We start from the raw sequence: 27,601 nt of genomic DNA, 5'->3' as shown, positions 1-27,601 counted from the left end.
GAAGCAGAAGAGATTGTGCGAGTAAGATTTTAGTTTTAAGAGGAAGGAAATTCTGCAAACGTTTCAAGGAGTGAAGGGAGTAGTGCATGCGCTTACTCACTTCATTAATGTGACTTGCCCACGATAAATGGCCGTCCAATATCACGCCAAGATTTTTAGTTCTTTCGGTTAGCGTAATAGTTACCCCATCATAGGCTATTGTTTCCGTTCCGTTCCGTTTTTTCCTTTTGAGGTACGGAACCCTAAAATTGTTGTAAAGCAGCGTTTAAATGAGAAAAGTAGACTGAAAATCCCTATTCATACTAATAACATAAAGGGAAATTGTGTCTGTCTGTATTTCTACATAAATTACCTTAATCACCGCCCATTTTCTTAGCCAAAATTTGGAACTTTTCAGAGATAGCTTGCATCTTGCATTCCAGAAACGGACATAGGCTTTTTTACCTTTTTATATAATATGTTTATCGTAGTGGATTTGGACCCCTAAAACCACGGCTATGTTGACTAGTACCTACAGGTGTGAATTTCAGGTAAACCAAACATTGTACTTGCTGTTTGTCGCAAGCTAAGTTAGACTCAGCATAAAGTTCTAAACATAGCCGTGCCTTTTTAATTCAAAGTTCCATATTATAATTTCTAGAGAGGTTTCTTTCCTTTCCCTTTAGGTGCCTTTGGATCTAAACGAGTAATTTTCTTGTGTAAATGAATGTTCTACGTTTCTTAATTGTGAGTTAATTGAGTCCCAGAAAACAATGCCGCTTGTGGAAGACGTACGGTGAGCCGCAATTACCGACAGCTGAGACATTTAAACGAAACTAAAAGTAGGTAAATAGCTGGGTGAAATTATAACTAGCAAGTCTAATTTTGTTTTAAACTTTATTATTTTTAAACTAGCTGTGCCCGCGACTTCGTTCGCGTGGAATAGTGACTTTTCGGGGCGCGAGGCGAGTAGGTACTCTGTACGTTAAAAATGTTCGCCGTGATTCTTTAAATTGACATAACTTTTTTATTTATGAACCGATTAGGTAATTACAATTTCGGGTTCGGCATCGATATAATAACAACCCCTGCTACTTTTTTTTGTATATTTCCATTGTACAGACACCACTTTTCTACAATTTTATTATATGTATAGATGTATAGAATATAGATATAGATAGATGATACCGAGCATAGAGCTGCTCTAATATTGCTGTTTTTAGGGTTCCAAACCTCAAAAGGAAAAAAGAACCCTTACTTAGGATCACTTTGTTGTCTGTCTGTCTGTCCGTCTATCCGTCTATCGTGTCAAGAAAACCTATAGGGTACGTACTTCTTGTTGACCTATAATCATGTAATTTGGCAGGTAGGTAGGGAGTTATGTGCGGTTTAAAAAATTAAACTTTACTTTAACAGAGGAAAACATTATCTACCTATGAAATAACTCGAGTTGATACTTAAAAAAATCCTCTAATTCAATCAACCAAGGGAAATGATCCTTTATTTGAAGGTCGTTTCGGCCGGGACTGAGTGAGTTCTGAGTTTATATAAACAAGATTAGACTTAATCTAATACAATAAGTATCTAAGGTCCCAACAGATAGCAAGCGCTGTGTTTCCTACCAATTATAATCCGGGTATCTTCAAAACAAGAGTGAACATACATCTTCTAAGTAAACGCGTCCCATTTTAGGCCACATTACCACTTTCCATCAGGTGTAATTGTGGTCATGGGTGTACCGTGGCGTGCGAAATTCCTTACAAGAATCCAACAGAATACCCGGCTGAGCTTGTTGTGGGCTCTTCTCAGACCAGGGCGCGTTTGGATCCTTCGTAGCTTTAAGTTAACGTAATGATCACCATTTGTCTCCAATAAATTAACAATCAAAAAGTGTACAACGGTAACTACCACACTATATCACATCACACTATCACACTACTAGTATGTGTGTGTACGTTTGTTACTCTTTCACGCTAAAACTACTGGATGGATTTGCCTGGAATTTGGAATGGAGGTAATTTACACAATGGATTAACACATAGGCTACTTCTTATCCTGGAAAAATCAAAGAGTTTACACGAAATTTTGAAAACCTAAATTCACGCGGACGAAGTCGCGGGCATTGGCTAGTTTTAAGTCAATGTTTTGAGTTTGAGTTCTTAAAGTTTCTCGTATTAGAACTTCTAGGAGCCGCGTTGGACACGTCGCATCCGCGTCGTGTTTCTCCGGGCCTTTATACAAAATCACGCCAAAACTTATAAAAGTTAGTCCCTCTCAAAAAGATAAAGCGCATTAAGAAAATTAACTTAATGATCCTTGCTGGAAAATTATAATTCGTTTAGAAGAAACTTTTGGATTAAAATGATAAAATAAAGCTATAGTGCCCATACTTTGTTTTAACTGCTCGATTTTTCAAAATATGAGGTAGGTATGTAGGTACTAGACAGTAACTGGTATAAAATTAATATAATCAATCGATATATTTATCGATGGGTTGCTCATGGACTAGGAGCCAACGCGTGCCAGACCTTCGTTATTTTATACTAGCGACCCGCCCTGGCTTCGCACGGGTGGACACTACCACGAAAAATCCTATCTATTTTCCGGGATAAAATATAGCCTATACGGATTCGGAAGAATCCCTCTAAGTAATGGTAAAAGAAATTTTGAAATCGGTCCAGTAGTTTTTGAGCCTATTCAATACAAACATACAAAAATACAAAAATACAAAGGTTTCCTCTTTATAATATTAGTATAGAAAAGCTGAAAGTTTATCTGCGTATTGTCCTCAACACAGGGAGGAACCATCAGCGACTGTGAAATTTATTCTAGGTCAATAGAAAGTATGGATAGGTTTTCTTCACAGACATGACAGACAGACAGACAAACAAACAACAAAGTGATCCTAAAAGGGTTCCTTTTTTCCTTTAGAGGTACGGAACCCTAAAAACATCGATTTTCACACACAAGCAATATTTTCATTTTCTCTGACGTGAGAGGGAAATGGGAATGTAGGTAGATGTTTGTTTACACGGCTTCACTTGATTACTTTTCAATTCCAGTAATGAATTTCGCAAAAAGTCATATAAGCAGGAACCAAAGCCATACAAAGATTAAAAGTTCAGGAACCTACTTACGATTTCATTACGTATATTAATATCCAGGGATCGCCCGCGGCTCTACTCCCGTGGGAATTTCAAAAAAATCCAGCCTTATTACTTATTTACACTATACAGGGAACCTCTGTGCTACATTTCAGCTTTCTAGGTCCAAAATTTAGAGTTGAGCATTGATGAGTCAGTCAGGCCTCATTTACACGAGAACTTTTTTAACTTCCGTTAAAAAAGCGTCCAAATAATGCAAATGACGTATTCCAAGTTTATGCTGACACGTCAACGATTTTTTAACGTTAAAAAGCTCTCGTGTAAATGAGGCCTTAATGAATCAAGAGTCTTTTAATGTCAGATCTTTGTCATGGATACTGAGGGCCGCACCGGTGCACATATTATGGCGGAGCGCAGCGCAGAACATGCCCGCGAAGTTTTCTGATCGAGTGACACATTACGCGAATTTGTACCAGAGAATGCGCGAGCACGCGCGGGGATGCGCGAGTATCCGCACAGATGCACAATTGATTTTAGATATTATTTCAATGAGGACAATGTCGATAATACTTTGACTGTGAAAAGTGCTCTGCGCTGCGCTCCGCCGTAATATGTGCGCCGGCCCTAAGGTTCAAATGTATAGAGCGCACGTTTTTTAGGCCAGCGGTATAACGCTGTCTCATTTTAATAGTGTCTCATGTTAATAGTCTAAGCAAAGTCAAAGTGCGCTCGCTCTATAGATTTCAAACTCAGTTCTGAAATTTTTTGCAGTTAGAGATGCATGCCCGGGATCGAATAGCGGACCCCCAAATAGGAGGCTGACTTCTTAACCACTTATCACCGCTTTAATTATTCAATTATTCAATTATTATTATAGTATATTAGTAGTATAATAATTGAAATATTATATATATCAACCACCTATAGGTGGTTTGTATACATAATAATTGAAGCGTAGGTTTGTATAGCTAATAATTGAATTAAAGAATCCTACAAACGTACAAATGGTAAACCATGTTAAAGTGGTTTATAATATTTTGTTAGGGCTTTGCGAAGAAATTCGGTTTCCGTGCCAATCACGCGTTGTGTTTAGCAAATCCTTTAGAATTATTTTTAAAATAATAACACAGTAATAATTTTACACAACAATTTATTTGTAACTTTGATCACTAAAAAACTTTATATTAGCTCTTCATTTAACTTCAGACCGACAGTAGGTAGTTTATGCGAAGCGCCAACTGCAACAAAAACATTTTTTTAACCGACTTCAAAAAAAGGAGTTCTCTATTCGACTGTATGTTAGTAATTTTTTTTTGCTTTGTAGGTCATACTTTGGAGGTGGGGACCTACTTTAGTTTGGTGAAGATCTGATGAATATCTTCGGAGATAGAGACCAGTTCTCCTCAATGGATATAAGAGCAAATTGCTTGCGATTGGTGTTTAATAGCTTAGTAAACAGTAGGATTTTAACCAGGTATAGCATATTTTAATACAGTGGGGCCACTATTTGTGAAATGATTTAAAAAAAAACGACTTCAATAATGACAAACACTAAAGAGTAAAAAATAATTTAAATTATTACCGAATATAATATTATGACATACAAGAGTTATTGAAGTACTATGGTAAAATTGTTTTTCTGTCGCTTGGTATATTTTAATGTCGTAGTACATTTATATTTATGAATGAACTCAGAATTTTCTCCTCTTTCATTTGACTTCCCACTCGATACAATAGCAAAAAAATTTTTTTTGGAAATCTCCACTTTTTTGAATGTAACATCCGTTAGGTAAATTTTTTCGTATAAACTATAGCAGTCACCCGGACCTTTACAACGATTCAATTGAGACCTCATTCATCAAAATCGGCCCAGTAGTTTAGGCACTACGGTGGAACACACAGAATCTGGAAACAAACATACATCCATAGACAGCTAAAATCATAATCCTTCATTTTGGCTTTGCCGCAGTCGGGTAAAAAGGAGAACTCACTTCTTGATGCAAGGGCTTGACTCTTGTTCAGCCAACTCGTTGCTATAGTCGCACTTGGCCTGCGGGAACCCGAACAGCTCCGCGATCAAGTTGATGTCCTTGTACGATGGACGAGCGCGGAGGATCTGACAACAGAATTAACACTTTCTTGAAGTGAAACTTCTTTATCGAGTAGGTATGACTATAGTCTATAGACTCAAAACCTCGATAGCTCAACTGAGGAGCGGACTGAATTCCGAAACGTCGGCGGTTCAAACCCCACCCGTTGCACTATTGTCGTACCCACTCCTGGGACAAGCTTTACGCTTAATTAGAGGGGAAAGGGGAGTATTAGTTAAAAACTGCACAGCAGCTAGTATCTAGTATAGTACCTATAACCAGGTGAGTTATTTCTTGTAATATGGTAGGGAACCCTTCGAGTTCAAAGAGTTTCAGAGCAAATCAAAAGGGTTTCAAAAAAATATGACCGTTACCTCGGTGGCCACTTCATATCGGTCGTCCACGGGGGGAAGGTTCCAGAACACGAAGCCGACTATAGTTTCGTCTCGCAAGTAGAACAGCAAGCCTCTTTTGTACCTGTTCTTGTACTCGTCAGCCCTGTGTAATAAATTAAATCACTACCCACTACAAGCCGTAATATTATAGTGTGTTTGTCTGTTGGTTTGTTTGTTTGTGCTTCAATAACGTCGCAACGGAGCAACGGATTGATGTGATGTTTTGCATGGGTACCTAGTTACTTATTTAAAGACCTGGAAAGTGAGATAGGCTACTTTTTATCACGAAAAATCAAAGAGTTTCCGCGGGTATTTTCAAAAACTTATTCGCGGGCATCGGCTAGTACCATCATAATTATTATTATTATCATTATGACCAAAGTCTACCACGCTGGTCAAGTGCGGATTGGCAGACTTCGCTCACCTTGGATTACATTATGGAGAACTCTCGGGCATGCAGGTTTCTCTCGATGTTTTCCTTCACAGTGAAACCAAGTGATATTTTATTATTTAAACGCACTGAAATATAATATTTCTTTAGTTGGTGGATTAATGACGGAGACGGCGTTGTATATACGTGTTTATTAAGTGAAGGCTTATGATCGACTCTATTTTTTTTTTGCACGCCATTTTTCCAAGATGGCGGCGCGAACGGCAAAGATACGAGGTGGCAAAATGAGAATTCGGAAAGAGCTCGTCGAAATCTATAAAACCACCAATTATCAAAACTTCCGGAAAACTTTCCAGGTAACCCCCTTTTTGAGCACCAAATGCCTGAACTATATGATAAACAAGTGTAAATTAAAAATTTATAACACCCCCGACAAATGAAGGTTACAGTAACTAGAAAACAGCTGATAACTTTCAAACGGCTGAACCGATTTTCTTGGATTATAGCCAAGAACACTCTCGATCAAGCCACTTTTCAAACAAAAAAACTAAATTAAAATCGATTCATTAGTTTAGGAGCTACGATGCCACAGACAGATACACAGATACACACGTCAAACTTACAACACCCCTCTTTTTGGGTCGGGGGTTAACAATTTTTTGGTTTGGTCCATGGTTTTGGACAGTTAGCTTGGCACTTACTTCTTGAAGCACGGCCTGTCTCCCTCGCCGGCTGGCGGCGCTTGCGGCTTGCTCGCCTCGTTACACGGCTTGAACAGCGCCACCGTGGGCATGCAGGCGCCCACTTCGCCCACACCCTTCAAACATATCCCTATCATTTTTTTTAGGGTTCCGTACCAAAATGGTAAAAATGGGAACCCTTGCTGACGTTACTTTTTCCGTCTGTCTGTCCGTCTGTTTGTCACAGTCGATTATTTCAGTAACTATTAAAGCTAATGAAATGAAATTTAGAATAGTTGTATATGTACAGCAGTGGACAAAATAGTTGGAATATAAAATATTTTTAGTTCAATTAAAAAAGGGAGGAAAATTGGGAGTTTTTAATTTCATATCAAGATAACTATACCAAGTAGGTCATCCATATAAAAGGGCTTTACCTATAAATTCTAAAACAGATTTTTATTTATTTTTACGCATAACAGTTTTTTATTTATCGTGCGAAATGTCGGAAAAATACCCGAGTACGGAACCCTCGGTGCGCGAGTCTAACTGGCCGGTTTTTCACGAGTATCTCCAGATGACAAATCACAATCGCCAATAGTGATCATCACTCGGGAAAATGTCGAAACAAATCCTCAAACCGTCCTTCCCATTTGATAGAGAAGCCATTTTATGATCTATATCGGCTGTAACAGTATCCTCATTAATCTGTCGAAATGGAGATCCGATATCGAAGGATTGTCGAGTCCGTATCTATAACTTCTTGACTTATAACATAAACTTGAACGATTGCATATGTTGGCCATGTCGAAATAAGCCGTTATAAAATACTAGAGGATGCCCGCGAGTTCGTCCGCGTGGATTTAGATTTTTGTAGATCTCGTGGGAACTGTTTGATTTTCCGGGATAAAAAGTTGCCTATTTGGATTACACGGACGCAAGCTACTTCGGTACCAAATTTCATACAAATCGGTTAAGTGGATGGGTCTTTAGGAATCCCGCGGGAACTCTTTGATTTTCCGGGATAAAAAGTAGCCTATGTCCGTCCCCGGAATATAAGCTAACCCTGTACTAAATTTCGTCAGAATCGGTTACACTGTTGGGCTGTGAAAAGGTAGCAGACAGACAGAAAAACAGACAGACACACTTTTGCATTTATAATATTAGTATGGATGAACCAAGGTTCCAAGAGACGTTTGCAAAATCCTCTTGCAATTTAGTACACGATAACTATAACAATCGCATTACCAGGGTAAATTAATTTCTAGTTTTTAACCGACTTCTAAAAAAAGAGGAGGTTCTCAATTCGTCGGAATCTTTTTTTTTTTAATTAAGGTAACTAGAATTTATAGCTTCTTATCAAACCAAACTTAAACCAATAACATTATGCCACAAACTTTACGTTCATATTATATAGCGTATAAAATTCGTTATCGGTGATGACAAGACAAATCAGAAGTCAAAGTCTTACAACTTTCATGACCTGTCCATTGATACTTAAGCTTCAGTAATTTAAGCTAACTTGCTTGCTTAGGTAACCTGGGGTCTTCAACGCCTTAATTCGTCAGAGAAGTCTCAATATAACCCGCTTCATAAACCACACCGCAAAACTTTGTTGCGTAATCCGACTATATGTTGTGTAACTGACCTCCACGTCCAAAGAATCACCGAGGCGGAAGTAGAAGTGTGGCTCCATATTGCAAGGGGTCCAGTAGCCGGTCATATTGGCTCCGGCAATGTAGCCCTGTTCCTGCGCATTTCCATAGTGCTCCATGCGAAGACGAGTGTCCTTCCATTGAGAATAGAGGCTTGCTGCGTCTCCGGCCTGAAATAAATCTTACCTGAATCTCATGCTAAATTTCAGAAAAATCGGTTTAACGGTTGGGCTTTTAAGAATCACGTGGGGACTGTTTGATTCTGTGTCTGGCTGTCAGGCTATGAGGAAAAGGTAGGACGGACAGGATGTAAGCTAACTCTACACCACATTTCATCAGAATCGATTGAACAGGTGGGCCATGAGAAGCTAGCAGACAGATAGACATACTTTCGCATATATCATCATCATTCACTACAGAGCATGGGTTTCCTCTCAGAATGAGAACGGTTTTGTTCATGGTCTACCACGCTGTTCAACACAGACTTCACACACATTTGAGAACATTATGGAGAACTTTCAGGCATTTTGTACTATATGATTACTTTCATACATAACGTGAAAAGAGTATCCACTGAGTTTCCTGCTGGTTTCTTTCTTCCGAACCAGTGGTAGATGCATTTGACGATCCAAAAGTACTTGTAAAAGTTTAATTGAATAAGAAATATTTTTATTTTATTTTATTTATAATACTAATTAATTTACAATATTACCCACCACATACAGATGAGTTCTAGCCTCCAACTCCGTGTTGACGAGGAACCCGCCGTTCACGCGGTCGAGCTCCAGGAATGACGGTTCAGCCAGCTCCTCTCGCGGCTCTGCGCCTAGTGCCACCAGCACCTGGACGGAAAAACCCATGAGCTTTCGTGGTAAGATTAAGAAGCATATTGTTAAGCTGAAAAATGACCTCTCTACGTCAAGTGACGTTATTGGATAGGACTTAAAATTTGGCGCCATTTTTAAGGTTCAAAAGGAAAAACGGAACCAATATTGGATCACTTTGTTGTCTGTCTGTCTGTCCGTCTGTCTGTCTGTCCGTCTGTTCGTCTGTTGTGTCTGTCAAGAACTGCGTGTAAGAGCACCGCTGGGGTTTAGTGGGTATTCCGGTCGGGTAATTTTTTTATCATATTTTAATTTTTTTTGGGATGGGATGTAACCATAAATTCATGATTTTCAGATTTTTCTTTACGTGTGCTATAAAGACCTGTTTGGCAGGTAGGTCCTACCAAATTTCATGATTCTAGGTCAACGGGTAGTACCTACCCTATATACAGACAGACAGACAGACAATAAAGTATAAGAGTTCTTTTTTCTTTTTGAGGTACGAAACCCTAAAAAGTAATAAAATATGCAACATGCATATATTCCGATATCTACTTATCATTAATCGTCATCAGTACTATCACTTGTCTTCGTTTTTGCTTGCGTTCTGATAACATCCTGCATTTATTATAGAAAAATAAGCACCCTGTATTATAAAAGCAAAATAAGCTCGTAGTTTGTGAAATGTTACTAACATAATCAGTGACTAGTGAAGATCCGTTAGACAAGGTCAACTGGAGCCGCCCGTCCTCTGACTGGAACGCGTCATATACTTGAGCTGCAATTGAGGATTCACATTGCTCTACATTTTGCATTTTTACTGCAAAGGTTCTATTTAGAATGGCACGGTCCGGCTGTTTATTTTTACCGTCCATTACTTTTTGTCAAGGATTCAAGGTAACCTAGTTTACCACTATTTAAGGTAAGAATTTAAAAAAAAAATACCACAAAACACAACCTAAGTAGGTAAGTATAAACTTTCGTTTGACTTATTGAAGCAATGGGCTTAGTAAAACAAGGTTTACCGAGACAATTTTAAATTACCTACTCTTTCAAAGATTACGTTCAAATCATACCTACGTGCCAAGAAACATGAACATGAGCCCAATTCAATCTATTGTAACAATAGGCTGACATATAAGGATAGCATAAACATAAACTATTTGAATCATTCTGTTTGCTCCCCAATGCTAACCATTTTAAATTATCGATTTATCAACAAAACTATATCAAATTAGGTACGTCAGATCAGATGTTTATGACGTTACATCCATGTATTTCATACAAGCTCCCTTACTAAGCGAGGGTTTTAACATTTGATAAGACGTCGCTGATAATTACCATCCCACTGGTTCAATGGTTGAACTAATCAGTTGAACTAGTGGGAACGAGCGATTATGTCTATGCTAGACATAGACTATCTTTTCCAAGAATTTAAGTTTAAGACCTAATTTTTAAAGGTTAAAAAAAGTTATGGTCGGATATTTTTCTACACTTCGTAAAGTAAAATATATCTTACTCTTGGGCATTACGGTTACACCTTCGCCTTTGATCTTCTCAGCCGCCCACTCGGCGAGGTATTCGGGCAGAATGCCCGCTAGGATCCCCTTATCTTTGACCATCTGGACGAATTCAATGGGCTGTTCTTCTTCGTCGTCGTGACGCTGTACTTCCTTGCCTGGGGAGATACATCGATCATAGATCATCATAGGTCACCATCATAGATCATTGATGATAGGTCATAGCCGAGGCCCAAACGTCAGCATTTCGTGATTTGCCCAGATAATCCTCTGGAGTACGGAGAGATTTTAGCGTCAGTGTCTTTGGCGCCGCGTTACTAACAGAAGCCCATTAAAAAGAAGCCCAGACGGGTCCAAAATTAGACGGGTAGAGCTTAGTCAAAAGTCAAAAGCCAAAAGGGTATTTTTTTGCCAAATCAGTCGGGTATCATCATCATCAACCGCTCAACCGCTCTATCAAGGATAGACGCTCCTGCTGGGCATAGATCCCTTGTAGGGGCATATCTCTCTGCATCGCTGTTGTAGCTGGTTTATAATATCTTACTCATCCTGGCCAGATACCAGGCCAGTTCGCTGCCCAGGAAGCCGCCGCCCAGTATGACCACGTGTTTGGCCGCCTTCACCTTGCGGTACGCCATTTCCAGGTCTCGGATGGTGCGGAGCGTTTGCACGCGCTCTCTTACAAACTTCGGAGCTGATTTAAATATGTCCAGGTTCTTGGGTTTTGCTCCTGTGGATAATCAATGTTATGAGTTAAGACCCAACTTGTAAGTGTAAGTTGGAAAGCCGAGAGCACCGCAGAGCTATAAACTCTCTTTGTGTGTAACGCCTTTATAAAGGAGAGTGTTTGAGGAATTGTTTGACCATAGGTACTTTAGCAGTTTGTATCAGAAGCGATCAGCAGAAAAGTTTCGTACGAATGATTTGATGATTGCCTTTCTCGTACACTCAGGTAAAGGACTTTCAAGACACCAACAGCCATAAGACACCTCATAGTACATCGGCTGTTCCTCGCACAAGGTGTTTGATCCAGAACACATGACATCTTCAGGTTTGTGGAGTCCGTGACAAAGTAAAGGTACTTTCAAGAGAACAAAAACCGTAAATTTCAATACACTTACCGACAGCCATAAGGCACCTTACGTAGTACATCAGCTGTTCCTCGCACATACAGAGACATACTCAGGGACCAGGATTGCGGTATTCTTGAGTCTTGACAATCCTTCTTTAGTTATCCTTGTCAATTTTTCTCGTACACGCAAGTCAAGGTACCTTAAAATTGACTTCCAAGACACTTACCAACAGCCATAAGACACCTCTCATAATAAATACATCGGCTGTTCCCCGCACAAGGTCTTGAATCTTGATATCATCAGGATGGTGGCGTGCGTGAGAAACCTTCTGAATCAATGCTTGATGGTAGCCTTTCTCCTACACTAAGGTAAAGGTACTGACTTTCAAGACACTTACCAACGGCCATAAGACACCTCTCGTAGTACATCGGCTGTTCCCCGCACAAGGTCTTGATCCAGGCCACGTGGTCGTCGGCGTCTACGCGCAGCACGCACCAGCCTGTCGCCACGGACACCGCCGGGCCAGTCTTCTTGCGGTAGAACGCTATCGGATCCATGAAGGATTTGCAATCGGCGTAGTACATCCTGAAAACTTTGTTTCTTCATTTTTAGGGTTCCGCACTTCAAAGGGAAAAACGGAACCTTTATAGTCTGTCATGTCTGTCAAGGAAACCTACAGGGTACTTCCCATTGACCTAGAATCATGAAATTCGGCATGTAGGTAGGTCTTATAGCACATGTAAAGGAAAAAATCTCTGATGATGTATGATGTGCGGTATAGGTTAGCATTCAGTTGTTTTCATCTTACTGTCATTTATGTACCTATTTATACCTTTAGCTTGTAAACAAAATTCCTTTGCATTGCGAATGAGATTTTTGGTTGAAGTTTTTATATAACACAGTATTTAGTACGTATTATTTCCCAAACTCACCTAACCACAAGATGTCAAAACTGAACTCTATCAAATATGACAAAAACTCACGTCTTCCTCTTCAAGTCTTCAACGTAGTTCAGCTTCTTCATATCAGGGGGGTCATGGTTCCACCACATATGTTTCGACATTGGCATGCGGTTGTAAGGCAGGCAGTCCTCTTTTGTGATGAAGAAAACCTAAAATATGCTTGATTGAAACCCATCTTACATATTTGTGTAAGCATGCATGATTATTAATTTAATAGCCTAGCTCTGGCAAAAAAACGCCATAGGATCTAATGAGCTTCAAAAATGCAGTAATAGTCTAGTCTCCCCATCCAAGGTTCGATTCACGGCATGTCCCAATTGTTTTTGGCAATATAAAGTGCTGGGAAGCTGATGGATGAGAAGGCAAGGGAGGGTGTGGTAGTGCTCTAATGGAAATATCATGTTCAACTGTGGATGTCCACAGGATGATATGATGGTGACATGTAAAATCTTGTATTAAACCCTACATGTAATACCAGCTACCCACAGTGCGTGATTCTGCGGTTAATCACGCACGGGCGGACACCCACGCACCACGCACAAAGCTCTTCCGCCGGTGTGTGTCATTCTATGTGGGTCTTAAGATTCGAAGTCATTTTGAAGTCACCGCTCGGATCGGACGCTTAGCAATGGACGTATCTACGCTACCACGGACTATGTGCGTCGCGTCAGTGCGGGCTGGTCTGTATCCGTCCCTATCACGCACCGTGGGAAGCAAGTATTAGGAGATGCATCACCTTCGCAGTCTTGTCGTGTTCCATGATGGCGCGGTAGGCAGCCCAGCCGGCAGCACCGGTGCCTATGATAAGGTACTGCACACACGCAGGGAGGTCTTCGCTGTGGAACGGACGCCTTATTTTCCGTCGAGGGCGCCCTTTATGAAAACTGGCCGTTAAAATTAGGACAAAAAAGACATAGGGATACATATGCTGAGTAGGCTCCTGTGGCAGTAAGCCAGATTGTTCAAGTAGAGTGAGGAAACTCTCGGTTTTTAGGGTTCCGTGCCTCAAAAGGAAAAACTGAACCCTTATAGGATCACTTTGTTGTCTGTCTGTCTGTAGTGTCTGTCAAGAAACCTATAGGGTACTTTCCGTTGACCTAGAATCATGAAATTTGGCAGGTAGGTAGGTCTTATAGCACACCTACAGGAATAAATCTGAAAACCGCGAATTTGTGGTTACATCTTTAAAAAAAAAATGTGTTTCAATTTTCAAAGTAAGATAACTATACCAAGTGGGGTATCATATGAAAGGGCTTTACCTATACACAGACCTGTAAAACAGATTTTTATTTATTTTTATGTATGATAGTTTTTGATTTATCGTGCAAAATGTTGGAAAATATACCCGAGTACGGTACCCTCAGTGCGCGAGTCTGACTCGCACTTGGCCGGTTTTTTATCCTGAATCGACATCTGTCAAATAAGTAGTAGGCTAGGGATGACGTGAAATCGCTACTAGTCGTTTCATAGCCTACCTAGTGCCAAATGTAGGTAACATTTGACGCCCGCCAGTGTCGAGGTAAAGCCTCGACATCTTGTTACTGTCGTGAACTGTGATTTTAGAATCGCCTTGTTTATTCTGAGGGTGGAGCGATGCGGGAGGGTGACAGTTGTCACAAGTTGACCAATCACTGAGCTCTCGAGTCACTCCATCACACGGCACACCCCTCCCGCACCGCACCACTATCGCAGGAACATACTCTTCATGCATGTTGATAAATTTTTCAAAAACTTACAAGTCACAACGCGCGCATTGAATCTATCATGCTCATCCTTCCATAGAAATAACTGGTATATCTGTAAAAAAACTTTTGTGTTCATTGCTCATTTATTTAGGCTGTAGGTAATTAAGTAGGTTGGTTCTAGGTACCATTAGGTACCTAGTACTTGTAGAAACCTTTGTGGATATAAATACTAACTAGCAAATAACTACATTGACTTTCATTTAATATGACAGGTTGTATTACAACTATAAAGATTACCATGGACTTACCAATCCCATAAGTCCGAAGAACGATAGCACGGACCAGACGTATATCCAAGGGAAGGGAGGCGGCGGCGGCGGAGGGCACGGCGGAGGGTCTGGTACCGGCTTTACGGAACAGGGTCCCTTTGTACGCGTGCATTCCAGCATGGGCTGTGAGGTTTGCAGAGGCAATTCTATATAGAGAACCTATCGAGCACCTTGCTGATTCTTTTTTAGGGTTCCATACCTCAAAAGGAAAAACGGAACCCTTATAGGATCACTTTGTTGTTTGTCTGTCCGTTTGTCGCAACAAACGCCTTTAGTACGGGTGAACTCCATCATGGGCTGTGTGGTTTGCAAAGGCAATTCTTTATAGAGAACCTATCGAGCACTCTGCCGATTGTTTTTTAGGGTTCCGTAACTCAAAAGGAAAAATGGAACCTTTATAGGATCACTTTCTTGTCTGTCTGTCTGTTTGTACGTTTGTCGCAAACTCCTTTGGTACGCGTTGAACTCCATCGTTCCATTTGCAAAGACAATTTTTTATAGAGAGCCTATCAAGCTCCTGGCTGATTCTTGTAAAAATTTTAAACCTCAAACTGGTGGAAGAACTTACCTACCTATCTTTTTTTTAAAAAGACAGGCTTGATAAGGTGCAGACACATGGGATGGATTTACAATAATTGTTTCTAACCAATTAGTAACGACCTTAAGAAGTTAGTGGGATGAATGAGGAAGACGGAGTATGGTGGCGCGCTCTTGAGAAGGCCTATGTCCAGAAGTGGACGCAAACAGGCTGATTGATTGATTGATCAATTATAACAAGGATCTTTAATTTATTAAATGGTGAAGAAAAAAACTCAAAATAGAAAGTGCTTGAGTTTCAGAGGAATTAGAATTAGGCTCTATTTAGAATTTATTCTTCAAATAATTTCGATCCCATCTGTATTTTCTGCCTACTTATTTGTCCCTTAGGTAATTTACGAAAAAAAAATTGATAAAGTTTCTGGCGTATGATCCAGTCTAGAATATAAGAAGGTTTTGGCTTGGGCTTTCGCCTCTAATAAAAGAAAAACTAAGAATTAAAAAATGTATTTATTTATTCATTCAAGCGACATCTTTAGATATTAAAAATAAACTTAAATTTAATTTTTTTATTTCAAATCAGAGCCCGTATTTTTAACAACATTCCGTCAACACTTCTCAGTTTCTGTAAATTCTTCTGGCTCAAGCTCCTGTTTTTGGCATTCAAGCTCTTCTTTTTCAGCTTGAGAGAGTAATGTCAGTCTATCCAATGGCTTCCACGGTTCGTGGAAAGCGTATTTGTACTTGTTTTTCCCATGATAGCCAAGCCTTGGCAACGAACTTTGTACATCCTGAGGTGCGGAAGGGAGTTTCTCACTCTCCCTCCAGTAATCGGGGTGTAGAACGGGAGAATTGTGGAACAAATCTAGCATTGAATTAGCAGTGTTCTCAAAGGCAGCGGAAGTTTTGAACAAGTCTTTTGGATCGCTCGGTGTCTCCTGCCAAAGAATTGTCGAAGTTCAGGATTGATAAATGAGGGAGTTTTAAAGTCATTTTTAAGTGCGTTTGACGAATTCCCCCTTGATTTTGTTAATTAACGATGTTAAGTGCTTTTCAGATTTCTGCATTAATTCTTGGGTTTTTCTCCTGGAAGTTATAATTAGGAAAGTTTTCTTACCAAAGTGCCATATAGTTCTCTCTTTCCCGACCATAGAAACCTCTCCTTCTCCTTTCGATTTCGCTTTACCCCCAAACAGACCCTTTAAGAACCCAAAAAATCCCGTACTGGGAGGAGGGTCTTCTTCGCTTTGTTTTTCTTGGCCGTGTGGATTTTGGTCCGGATAATTTTGGTAAGGTCCGTGACCATGTTGCTGGTCTCCCGGTGGACCCGAGTGCGAGGTCTGCCACAGCACCGTCCACTGATGAAGAAAGCACAAGCTGGATTTCATTAGAAATTAAATTTTACGGGCTCTGATTTCGTCTAACGCACTTATTTTACGATTAAAGTTTAAAGATGTCGCAAGAGTATCCTGGCAAACTTTGTTTGAGAAAGTAACAAAAATTTTAATACGCAATCTTTCTGCCATCTTGGTTGAAATATGCAATGGCATAAGGGCAAAGCTTTCACGGTAGTCTTATAATACTATAACGGATGCACTGATTATTTATTATTTATTACTAGCCGATGCCCGCGACTTCGCCCGCGTGAATTTAGATTTTTTGAAATCCCGTGGGAACTCTTTGATTTCCCGGGATAAAAAGTAGCCTATGTGCTAATCCAGGATATTATCTATCTCCATTCTGAATTTCAGCCAAATCCGTCCAGTGGTTTTTGCGTGAAGGAGTAACAAACACACACACACACACACACACACACATACAAACTTTCGCCTTTATAATATTAGTGTGATTTAGTTTCGGCCGTTAGTTTGGTAGGTACAGGCAACCGGTAGGAAATATTGTACTTCGACTTTTGGAAAGAGATAGCTGTTTCATAGAGCGTTGTCTCTGTCGTTGAGACCGACAAAACGTCACATAGGTATGAGTGATAGAGACAACGCTCTACGACGCCGAAATCCCTTTCTAAAGGTCGATGTACAATATTTTAACGACCTCCCTAGCGCAGTGGTAAGCGCGGTCTTATTAGTGGGAGGTTCCGGGTTTGATTTCCAGCAAGGGGCTTAGAATTTTTTAATTATCTGGTCTGGTGAGAGACTTTGGCCGTGGCTAGTACCACCCTACCGGCAAAGCCGCGCCACTAAGCGATTTAGCGTTCCGGTACGACGCCGTGTAGAAACCAAAGGAGTATGGTATGGGCTTAATTAAAGCTGTCATATCCCTTCCAGGTTAGCCCGCTTCCATCTTAGATTGCATCATCACTTACCACCAGGTGAGATTGTAGTCAAGGGCTAACTTATATATCTGAATAAAATAATTTTTGTATGTACAAGAGTTACCTACCTACTGAGTTTTAACATTTACCTTCGCATTGCTAGGAGGAAGCGGTGGAACGACAACATCTGGTACTTTGATCCTGTAGGGGTCATAATTTGGCGGTTGGGGCTCACAGGGGCACTCTGGGCGCCACGCGGACGCCATCGGGTCAGTCTTGGGCCACGGTTCTACGTTCTTGCCTTGAGTCGGGGCTATGTCTTTGCAGCAACCGCCCTTGTTTGAATAGTTTCTTAAACTTCCTGTACGAGAGATAGAAATGACATTAGCCTTAATGAACAACTAGGTATTGTACGGTCGGCCTTAGAATCCGAGTAAGAGCAATTGCGCGAAACTATTGCATCAAAAACCTGTCGCATTTATGACCTTTTCTATAAACACGCCACGCACACCTAACGCATGTGCTTACCACGTGAATCCATACTAATATTATAAATGCGAAAGTGTGTCTCTCTGTCTATCTGTCTGCTACCTTTTCACGGCCCAACAGTTTAACCGATTCTGACGGAATTTGGTACAGGGTTAGCTTATATCCCGGGGATAGACATAGGCTTTTTATCCCGGAAAATCAAAGAGTTCCCACGGGATCTTTGAAAACCTAAATCCATACGGACGAAATCGCGGGCATCCTCTAGTATGATCATATAGGTGCTAAATGACTTATGGCCTTTGACTGTACCTCGTTGGTCTGGTGGCTAGCTTATTCTGCTTGGACCATGTCCCGGGTTCGAGCCCCAGGTTGGATCATGGAAAAGCGACTTAATAAGAGCTTCTTATTCATCATCATCCACCCATAGATATTCACTGCTGGACATATAGGTCTCTTGTAGGGATTTTTCCATGCCACTACCGGTTTTCCGAACTCTCTAAACTATTAAATTTCTTAAACTGGACAGTGTACACTTTCAACTAAGATTTTTATATAGGTACCAACTTAAACCTATGGAGATGGTACTGCCCATTGGCGCTATTAGAATGCCATAAGGTACTTCGTCGTATTAGTTTACAAATAGCGAAAAACCAAATTAAATTTAAATTTCGCGGTCAGACCCTTAAACGTTTCTGTTTGTTGTGCGTGCGTTGCCCGTCCCCGCCGAAGTCTTCATTCCAGCCATCCAAGCTCGCTCCAGAAGCCGAATAGACCGCCCAGGTTCCTGAGGGCTTCTTGAAGTGAGGTTGGGGATGCGTTTAGGAGTTAAAAAGGAGACTAGATAGAAAATATATCATACCAAATAAAGTAGCAGCCTCGAGAAACCCGTTGTTAGTTACAGCAATCACAGGGTTGAAACATCTTATGTGACTGCAGTATCGAAGAGTTCCATTTAACATTTTGTAGTTTTCTTTAACTTGGTAGTTTCTTACAATTGGACGACTAAAATTTTTAAGTTTTGTACAAAAATATTACGGATTTACGTTATTTTGGATACGGATAAAAATTTGTTCATTTTGATTTGATTTTGAAGTTCGTTTGACGTTGATTGAAAATTCGAATGCCTAATCGAATTTCATGATGATTCTCTTGAAAAGTTTGCATAGATTTACAATTAATTAGTTTGCTAAGCTGAATCCTAGCTCCTTTACATACATGGGGGCCTCCCAAATATATAAGTCTATGGGGCCTCCAACTAAACGCAAAGCTGTGTTAGGAGTAGGTACGAAAATAGTGCAGCGGGTGGGGTTTGAACCGCCGACCTTTCGGAATTCAGTCCGCTCCTCAACCGTTGAGCTATTGAGGCCATAAGTAAGTAATAGGATACTATCCACTGATTAGAACTGACAGATTTTAACTACAGACTGTGGGAAGGGCCACGATTCTATGAAAAATCATAAAGAAAACGACCAAATGTAACGAAAATATTGAATCAAGTTTATTCTGTACAAAATAAATAATATACAAATCGATTCAACGATACACACACACGACGCTTACACACTATTATTATGTCATTTATACAATACTGCATAACTTACATATAGAGACATATTCTTACATTTTGCGTCACAAAGTGAAAACTGTAGATAAACCAGAAAGCACAGAACATTACCTATACTATAAATGCGAAAGCGTGTTTGTTTGTTGGTTTCCTTCAACAAGCAACGGGGCAACGGATCGACGTGATCTTTGATATAGTGGCAAATTCTATTGTACACAATCTCTATAAATAAGCAGGCCTATAAATCTAGTGCTATCCTTTTCATAATAATCTTTGACGAAAAAGATAGCATTAGATTAAGGGCTGTCATATTACTTTAGATATTGCATACAATAGAATTAGTCAGGGCTACTTTTTATTCCGGAAAATCGAAGAGGATTTTTAAGAACCTAAATCCACGCGGACGAAGTCCCGGGTATCGCCTAGTTATATGTAAATACTAACCGACGATCACAAGCGATTTTGAGGAAAGACACAAAGATAACTTACATTTTGGAAACGGATAATTATTCTCCTGAAAAATTCCGTAAAAACTCCTCGATTTTCTGGGATAAAAAATAACCTGTCATTTTCCAGGGCTTCTACTATAACCATGCAAAAAATCACGTCGACTCGGTACTCCGTTGCGACGTGATTGAAGGACAAACCAACTAACTAACTACCGTTCGCATTCATATAACAGGTATATATTCATATTTCATCTAATAAATTGTTTTGTATACAGTTTGTCTCTAAATTAAATAATTATTTAGTTTCGCACTATTATCTTAGAAACTTCAAAATAAAAATTACATAAAAATAATTAATATGTAACAACAAAATAACACAGTAAAAAAAAATAGACAAGGTCGACAACATTTCAGTTATTAAATATTTGTAATAAATACTTACATGGAACTCTTAAGAAACTGGATATAGCAAGCGCCCGGGGCGCGAGGACTGAGTACTGTGAATTTAAGAGCCTCAATAGCTCAACGATTAAGGAGTGGACTGAAATCTGAAAGGTCAGCGGTTCATTCAAACCCCATCTGTTGCACTATTGTGGTACCTACTTTAAAACAAGCTTTACGCTTAATTGGAGGGAAATGGGAAATATTAGTCATGATTAACATGGCTAATATTCCTTTATATTAGAAAAAATGACGCTATGAAACAAAATACAACTAGCTTTTAGCTTTCTTTATGGCGCTATACGTTCGTCTTCGCAGCGCCCGGGCGCTTGCTATATCGAGTTCCTTTAGTGCTGTTAATATTTACAATACACACAGGGAACATTTTGGAAATTTTCTAATTTCAGTCATGTCATGACTGAAATGTTATTTGTTTACATTCTTTATCTAGTTTCATTAGCCTTATTTTACGTTTGTATAGAGCGTGCTACGAGTAAACTCCTCATAATTCGTTCAATACGGTCCACAACTTCCTTTTTTCGCGGCTTGGAATTCTCGCAGCGTGGTTCTTCATTCAAGTCCAAGCACCCAGTTGATACCTTGTGCCATGAACAATACTAGCGGTTGCCAGGCAACCAACCATCTCACCCAGTCAAGAAGTTGGCCGTAGAGTATGTGGGGACGATCCCAACTGAACAGTAGGTTGAGGAATATAATTGTTTTTTTTTTTTGAAATTCATTATAGGCAAGCGCTTGATCACAATAACACCTGATGGAAAGTGATGATGTGGCCTAAAATGGGACGCGTTTACCTAGAAGATGCTTATTCACTCTTGTATTAATGATACCCGGATTGCAAGAAACAGATCGCGGAAGAGTATTCCAAACCTTTGGCTACAATAAAGCATTTTTTTGTTTTAGTTTACCTCAATACTGGGAGACAACACAAGACAACGCCATCTAGGGTAATAATTAGTAACATTATAAATAGAATTTAATTTGTTCTTAGAATTAGAGAACCATGGTTCTAGCAACCGTGGTTCTAGTTCTAAAAAGCACAAGACATTATTTACAACTGCAAGCAATACATATTATGATCATGCTCGTAGCAATAGAAATCCTGATCATTTAGTTTTGAACTATATACCTAGGACTAAGTATTTTGTAAAAAATTGTGTCATGTTGTGTATTAATATATTTAACAAAATCCCTAATAACATCAAATTATTGCCTTTAAACAGATTCAAAACTGAACTATTTAAATGGCTTAACATGCACAATTTTTATGAGCTTAAGGAATTTTTTGATTTAAAATTGAGTAGGTAATATTGTGGACTCTAATTTGCACGCCATTCCATGCCAAATGTGGTGATACCAAGACGAATTTGTAATAACTATTTTAACCTACATTTATGCAAATAAAATTGATTTGGATAGCATAATGAACTAGTGTTAGAAAACTCGCGAAAACTCCTGAGTCAATAATCTGTTGTGAATACATTTTTTCTGTCTTTGAGTCGAGTTTTTAAGGAGGTGAATACATTTTCTGTCTTTGAGTCGAGTTTTTAAGGAGGTGAATACATTTTTCTGTCTTTGAGTCGAGTTTTTAGAGACGTGAATACATTTTCTGTCTTTGAGTCGAGTTTTTAGGGTCGTGAATACATTTTTCTGTCTTTGAGTCGAGTTTTTAGAGACGTGAATATATTTATGTGTCTTTGAGTCGAGTTTTAGGGTCGTGAATAAATTTTTCTGTCTTTGAGTCGAGTTTTTAGGATCGTAATAAATTTTTTCTGTCTTTGAGCTGAGTTTTTAGGGCTGTAGTAAAGGATACGGGTTGGTGAACATCTGTTTGAGGTCCACCTTCTCCTTGCAGTAGGGGCACGTCTGCCGCTTGCCCACGATGCACCAGCCGCGGATGCAGAACTCGTGGAACACGTGCCCGCACGGCAGCTTGTATGTGTTCTCTGCAACACATGGACAAGAGATATTAAAAACCCCACCACAGACAAACGGTTTATATTTTAACATCGTCATCATTATTAACCCATTGCCAGTCGACTATTGAGCATGGGGTTTTTTTTTTTCATAATGAGGATTTGGCCATAGTCTTACTTAGGGAGAACTCTCAGGCAGGTCAGTCAGACAGACGGATGGACAGATAGACAGACAACAAAGTGATTTTATAAGGGTTTCTTTTTCTTTTGAGGTATGGAACCCTAAAAAAGCAATGATCAAGTCTAGTTACGAGAAATGTCATAACTCATAACCTTAAGGTATCAATACTTTTTTTTGTTTTTATGTCGCGCAGCTTCACTAGATGGACACAATTTACTTCGCCAATGACGGTGTGGAATAGAAGACACGTTAAGCCCTAATTCGCACGAGCGTTAAAAAAGCGTTGCGTCAAAACCCGGCGTTGCGCTGAAAATACAAAGTGTGCGTTAAAAAAGCGTTGACGTGTAAACAGATACTTGGGAATGCATTTGTTCTATTTGAACGCTTTTTTAACGGACGTTAAAAAAGCTCTCGTGCGAATGAGGCCTAAAGAATGGTCGGTAATAGCCTGGAATTCCGGCTATCTTTTAGTTGGGACAATTTATTTATTTTATTTGTATGTTTTATTTGGGTAAAAAAGTATAATTACCTAATACACCTTCTTCATTCACGTCGACTAGTAGTTTATTGCCGCACACGGCGCAAACGTTATTTTCTAGGTGCCTTGTCGGCATGCCCTCCTTTGTGTAGTACTGAAAAACAAAAATGGCTTGCTTATTATTGACTAGCTACTTTTTTTTAAATTCACAACACATCCATCCAAGAAAAAGATAAAGGTGGACACCTAATCGTATCTATACAAGAGATCTCTACTAGAAATTCTTAGAGTGGAAGAGATTGTAAAAGAAGAAGATTAGGTACAACAAAGATAATACAACAAAGATAAACAAAGATAAGTCTAATTGAATAAAAATATTTTGAATTTGAATTTGATAGATCTCTTCTCGTTCTGAGAGGAGACCCATGCTCGATAGTGGGCCGGCGATGAGTTGATGCAGATGTTGATGATGATGAAGACTCACCCCTACTTTTTTCTTCTCTGGGCTGGTTTCCACACTTAAACGTTTCTGTTCGTTGTGCGTGCGTTGCCCCTCCCCGCCGAAGTCTTTACTCCAGCCATCCAAGCATGCTCCAGAAGCTGAATAGACCACCCAGGTTGCTGAGGGCTTCATGAAATGAGGTTGGGGAAACACTCACCCCTATAGAAGCCGCCATTTTGTCCGTGCAATACTCCGCCACGTCCCTGCCCAGCACGCCGAAGTACACTCCGTAGAACATGCACATCAGTCCCACGTCCATCCATGACTGCGGCCGGTGGTTGAACACAACATTCACACTCAAGAACGTGAGCACCATCACCACGTAGCCGAATAGCATGAAGAAACAGCTCACTTTGTATATTAGGTAGAACCATTTGTACACCATTCTGGAGAATAGAGACAATTTTGTTTGACATAGGTACAATAATGTGTGTAAAACAAGTATTAAGTTGCAACATGGTGTTTTGCGCAGGTCAAAGACTAAGGATTAAATACACAATCCCAACTGAGATCTATTTTTGTACAATACTTAGTCAAGTGTTTAGATTTGACTACTTTTACGCTTATCACTAATATTATAAAGGAGAAATTTTGTGTGTATGTTTGTTATTTTTTCACGCAAAAACTCCTGAACGGATTTGGCTGAAATTTGGAATGGAGATAGATTATATCCTGGATTAACACATAAGCTACTTTTATCCCGGATAATCAGAGTTCCTACGAGATTTCGAAAAATCCACGCGGACGAAGTCGTCGCCGTTGGCTAGTTATGAAAAGAATTAATAGTACAACCTAGCAAGTGAGGCAGCAGTTTTTACTTATCTAAATAACTAAAAGGATATGTGACTGACTGATCGATCAATGCACAGTTCAAACTACACAAAGAACGGGCTGTAATTTAGGATGCAGCTATATGATGTAGACATCCGCTAAAAAAATGTAACCCTGATGGGGTAAAATAGGGGTTTCAAATTTGTATAGTCCACACGAAAGAAGTTGCGGAGATAAGCTAGTATTTCTATATGACCAACATACAAACCTTGGTGTGGTGTTTGACATGGGTTTTTGTGAGGACTTCCATATGACCAGAGATGTAAGCAGAGTGAAGATTGTCCATACAATGATGAACCTGTATGAGTGGTTATAGGTACTTATTAGCAGCGGTATGGACCACATGGACACCATTGTGAAGAACTGGAAATAAAAGAAACGAAAAAATTAGAAAAAGTTTTTTTAAATTGATTTTAATGCTTTGGATTCTAAGCTTTCTAACCTGTACTTGATAAGATAGTTATGAAATTGTAGTAAAATAAAAATAAAAAACCGGTCAAGTTCCACCCGAACTCGTACATGAAGAGTTCCGTACCATTGTACAAGATATAACACTTTTATGAGCAATACCGCAAGTTAATGACGGCCAGCGCCATCTATATATGATTAGGTGAATTAATTTAAAAGGGTTCTGTACCTCAAAAAGAAAAACGGAACCCTTATAGGATCAATTTGTTGTCTGTCTGTCAGTCCGTCTGTCATGTCTGTCAAGAAAAGCTATAGGGTACTTCTTGTTGACCTAGAATCATGAAATTTTGCAGGTCTTATGGCACAAGTAAAGGAATAAATCCGACAACCGTGAATTTGTGGTTCATCACAGAAAAAAATTAAAATGTATTTCAATTTTCAAAGTAAGATAACTACACCAAGTATCATATGAAAGGGTTTTACTCGTACTTTCTAAAACAGATTTTTATTTATTTATAAGCATAATAGTTTTTGATTTATCATGCAAAATATTCGAAAAATACCAGAGTACAAGACCCTCAGTGCGCGAGTCTGACTTGCACTTGGCCAGTTTTCTTTTTCATGAACACAATTATTATAATCTTTTTATGTGATGTAACCACAAATTCACAGTTTTCAGTCAAGATTTGGTCTGAATAAAGTTAAAAGTCACTCACTGCATAAGACCTATAATGCAACTTCTTCCACTGCACCACAACGATCTGGGCAACCACCAGGGTGCTGATGAGAATCAGCACCATCTTCATATGCATGGAGTCATGCCCGCGATGCAGTTCATGCATCTTTTGATGGTCATATCTGTAACCACACTTAATATTATAAAGGCATAAGTTTATATGTGTGGGTGTGTATGTATGTGTTTGTTACTCTTTCACACAAAAACTTCTGGATGGATTGGACTGTTTCAATGGAGATAGATTACTTACTATAGATATACAACAAATGTTAATAACCTAATTGTTGATATACAACATAGTATATGGAGATAGATTACTTACATAGATATAGATAAGTTACTTTTATCCTGGAAAATCAAAAAAAAAATCAAAGAAAAAGAGGGGGAAAAGAATCTGTGGTTCATATGAAACTAACTTTGTAATAGAAAATAACCAAACATACCTGAGTTTTTCTTCAGGTGTCATCATGTCATAGGACTGAAATTAAAATTAATATTAAATTGTAAATAAAAATATATTAGTATTCTTAATATTTTCCATTTCTTTACATTTTACAGGTAACATAACATCACTACCCATATAATTAATAAGAAAGTGTGTTTATTTGTTGGTTTTTAGGTTTATTGGTTTGTCTTATATCTGGATCACTGGATTGATGGATCAATGTAATTTTTCGCATGGAGATTGTTGATGACCTAGAAAGTGACATAGGCAACTTTTTATCCCGGAAAATGGAGAGTTCCTTCAGGATTTTAAAAATCTAAACCATTGTGAACAAAGTCATGTGCATCCGCTAGTGTGTGTATCAGCTATTGCACATTTTAATAAGAACTAGTTCCAGAGAGGATTCAAACCCACAATCTCTTGGTGACAATCTACAGATTGTAATCAAGAGAGGATTCAAACCCACAATCTCTTGGTGACAATCTACAGATTGTAATCAAGAGAGGATTCAAACCCACAATCTCTTGGTGACAATCTACAGATTGTAATCAAGAGAGGATTCAAACCCACAATCTCTTGGTGACAATCTACAGATTGTAATCACTAGACTTTGAATGACTGAATATAATTTTATTGTACACCACAAATTTTGTATAGAAAAACATAATAGTATGAAGCAAAAAAATATAGGCAGGTACAATTTGGCAGCCTTATCGCTACCTAGCGATATCTTCCAGGCAACCAAAGTCGTGCAAAGGTGTGGTGTGGCGGCTTTAGAATATTATAGGTAGGTAGTACCATGTATATTATCATAGCTTGTGTTGCCAGTTGTCACCTTATGGTGCGCACAAAACACTTAGCCCAATCTAAACACAGCATGTTTGACCGCATACTGTACAACAGATCTCAACCAGTACCTGGTACCAAGTACCTGTGTCCTGGCCTGGTAATTAATTCTATAACCTGCATAGACCACCATGATGCAACCAGACTAGACTACGTGTTTTGTGATCATTGCAGTATTGTTCAGTTTAGTATGCCTTTTAATCTGTGGCCTAATCAATTATGTGATCACTGCACACTCAAAGTATAGCTATGAGTAACCAATAAATAAACACATATTAGACCAATTTTCACGCATATGGCATATGTTTTCTTATTGCAGAGACTCGCAGCGAACTTTTTTTTATTCTTAAATCAATAAACATTGTTTACTCAGAGAATATTATAGATAATTTATACCTTATTGCCCTCGACTGGCCGGTGGAGATCCATTTTTGTAGAGTATTACAATGCCACTGGATAAATTTATTACAAACGGTCACAAATAAGTGGTAATGTTATTTAAAAATCTTTATCTTAATAAGGTATCATTCCAATAGCTTTATCACTTATTTTCAAGAGGTTTTTTAGTACACGGCGACTGCGGCGACGGCACGGTAACCGTTGCCATCTTTTGTCAAAATCACAGTACGACAAACCGTCAATGTCAGATAGATCATTTTTTAAATGTATTTGCATCTGGATTCTAGTTATTCGCATGAAGTAAGTACTCAGTGGCTCAGAGAAAATAGGGAATGTGGAAGTTGTGGAGTGCGAGGAATCAGCATGGGACCAAAAATCTGGTCTACTATCTAATTTAAAACA

General features: G+C 39.2%; 2 protein-coding genes and 1 long non-coding RNA gene across 3 annotated transcripts; 1 reads left to right on the top strand and 2 right to left on the bottom strand.

The window, feature by feature from the left end:
* Positions 1–574: 574 nt before the first annotated feature.
* Positions 575–17,264, top strand: LOC123876135. Its single transcript, XR_006798265.1, has 3 exons — positions 575–586; positions 13,641–13,644; positions 17,106–17,264. It is a non-coding gene; the product is annotated as an uncharacterized LOC123876135 (long non-coding RNA).
* Positions 4,219–19,106, bottom strand: LOC123876117 (apoptosis-inducing factor 1, mitochondrial-like). The gene is made up of 16 exons (XM_045922260.1): positions 18,845–19,106; positions 17,646–17,857; positions 14,667–14,810; positions 14,410–14,470; positions 13,410–13,546; positions 12,695–12,822; positions 12,109–12,296; positions 11,183–11,368; positions 10,638–10,796; positions 9,814–9,896; positions 9,011–9,136; positions 8,288–8,464; positions 6,661–6,776; positions 5,548–5,671; positions 5,075–5,199; positions 4,219–4,321 (listed from the first exon to the last, which is right to left on the bottom strand). The coding sequence occupies exons 1-16, from the start codon at positions 18,942–18,944 to the stop codon at positions 4,306–4,308; spliced, it is 2,082 nt and encodes a 693-aa protein (XP_045778216.1). The 5' UTR covers positions 18,945–19,106; the 3' UTR covers positions 4,219–4,305.
* A 355-nt stretch (positions 19,107–19,461) lies between these two features.
* On the bottom strand, positions 19,462–27,409 carry LOC123876129 (RING finger protein 121). Its single transcript, XM_045922280.1, has 8 exons — positions 27,197–27,409; positions 25,953–25,987; positions 25,490–25,631; positions 24,574–24,728; positions 23,692–23,920; positions 23,084–23,186; positions 22,271–22,403; positions 19,462–21,130 (listed from the first exon to the last, which is right to left on the bottom strand). Exons 1-8 carry the CDS (start codon positions 27,227–27,229, stop codon positions 21,010–21,012), a joined length of 951 nt encoding a protein of 316 aa, XP_045778236.1. The 5' UTR covers positions 27,230–27,409; the 3' UTR covers positions 19,462–21,009.
* Between the last annotated feature and the right edge of the window lie 192 nt (positions 27,410–27,601).

This window comes from Maniola jurtina, chromosome 21 (genome assembly GCF_905333055.1).
Source record: "Maniola jurtina chromosome 21, ilManJurt1.1, whole genome shotgun sequence".
Classification (NCBI taxonomy): domain Eukaryota; kingdom Metazoa; phylum Arthropoda; class Insecta; order Lepidoptera; family Nymphalidae; genus Maniola; species Maniola jurtina.
This window is presented reverse-complemented; position numbering and strand designations above follow the sequence as displayed.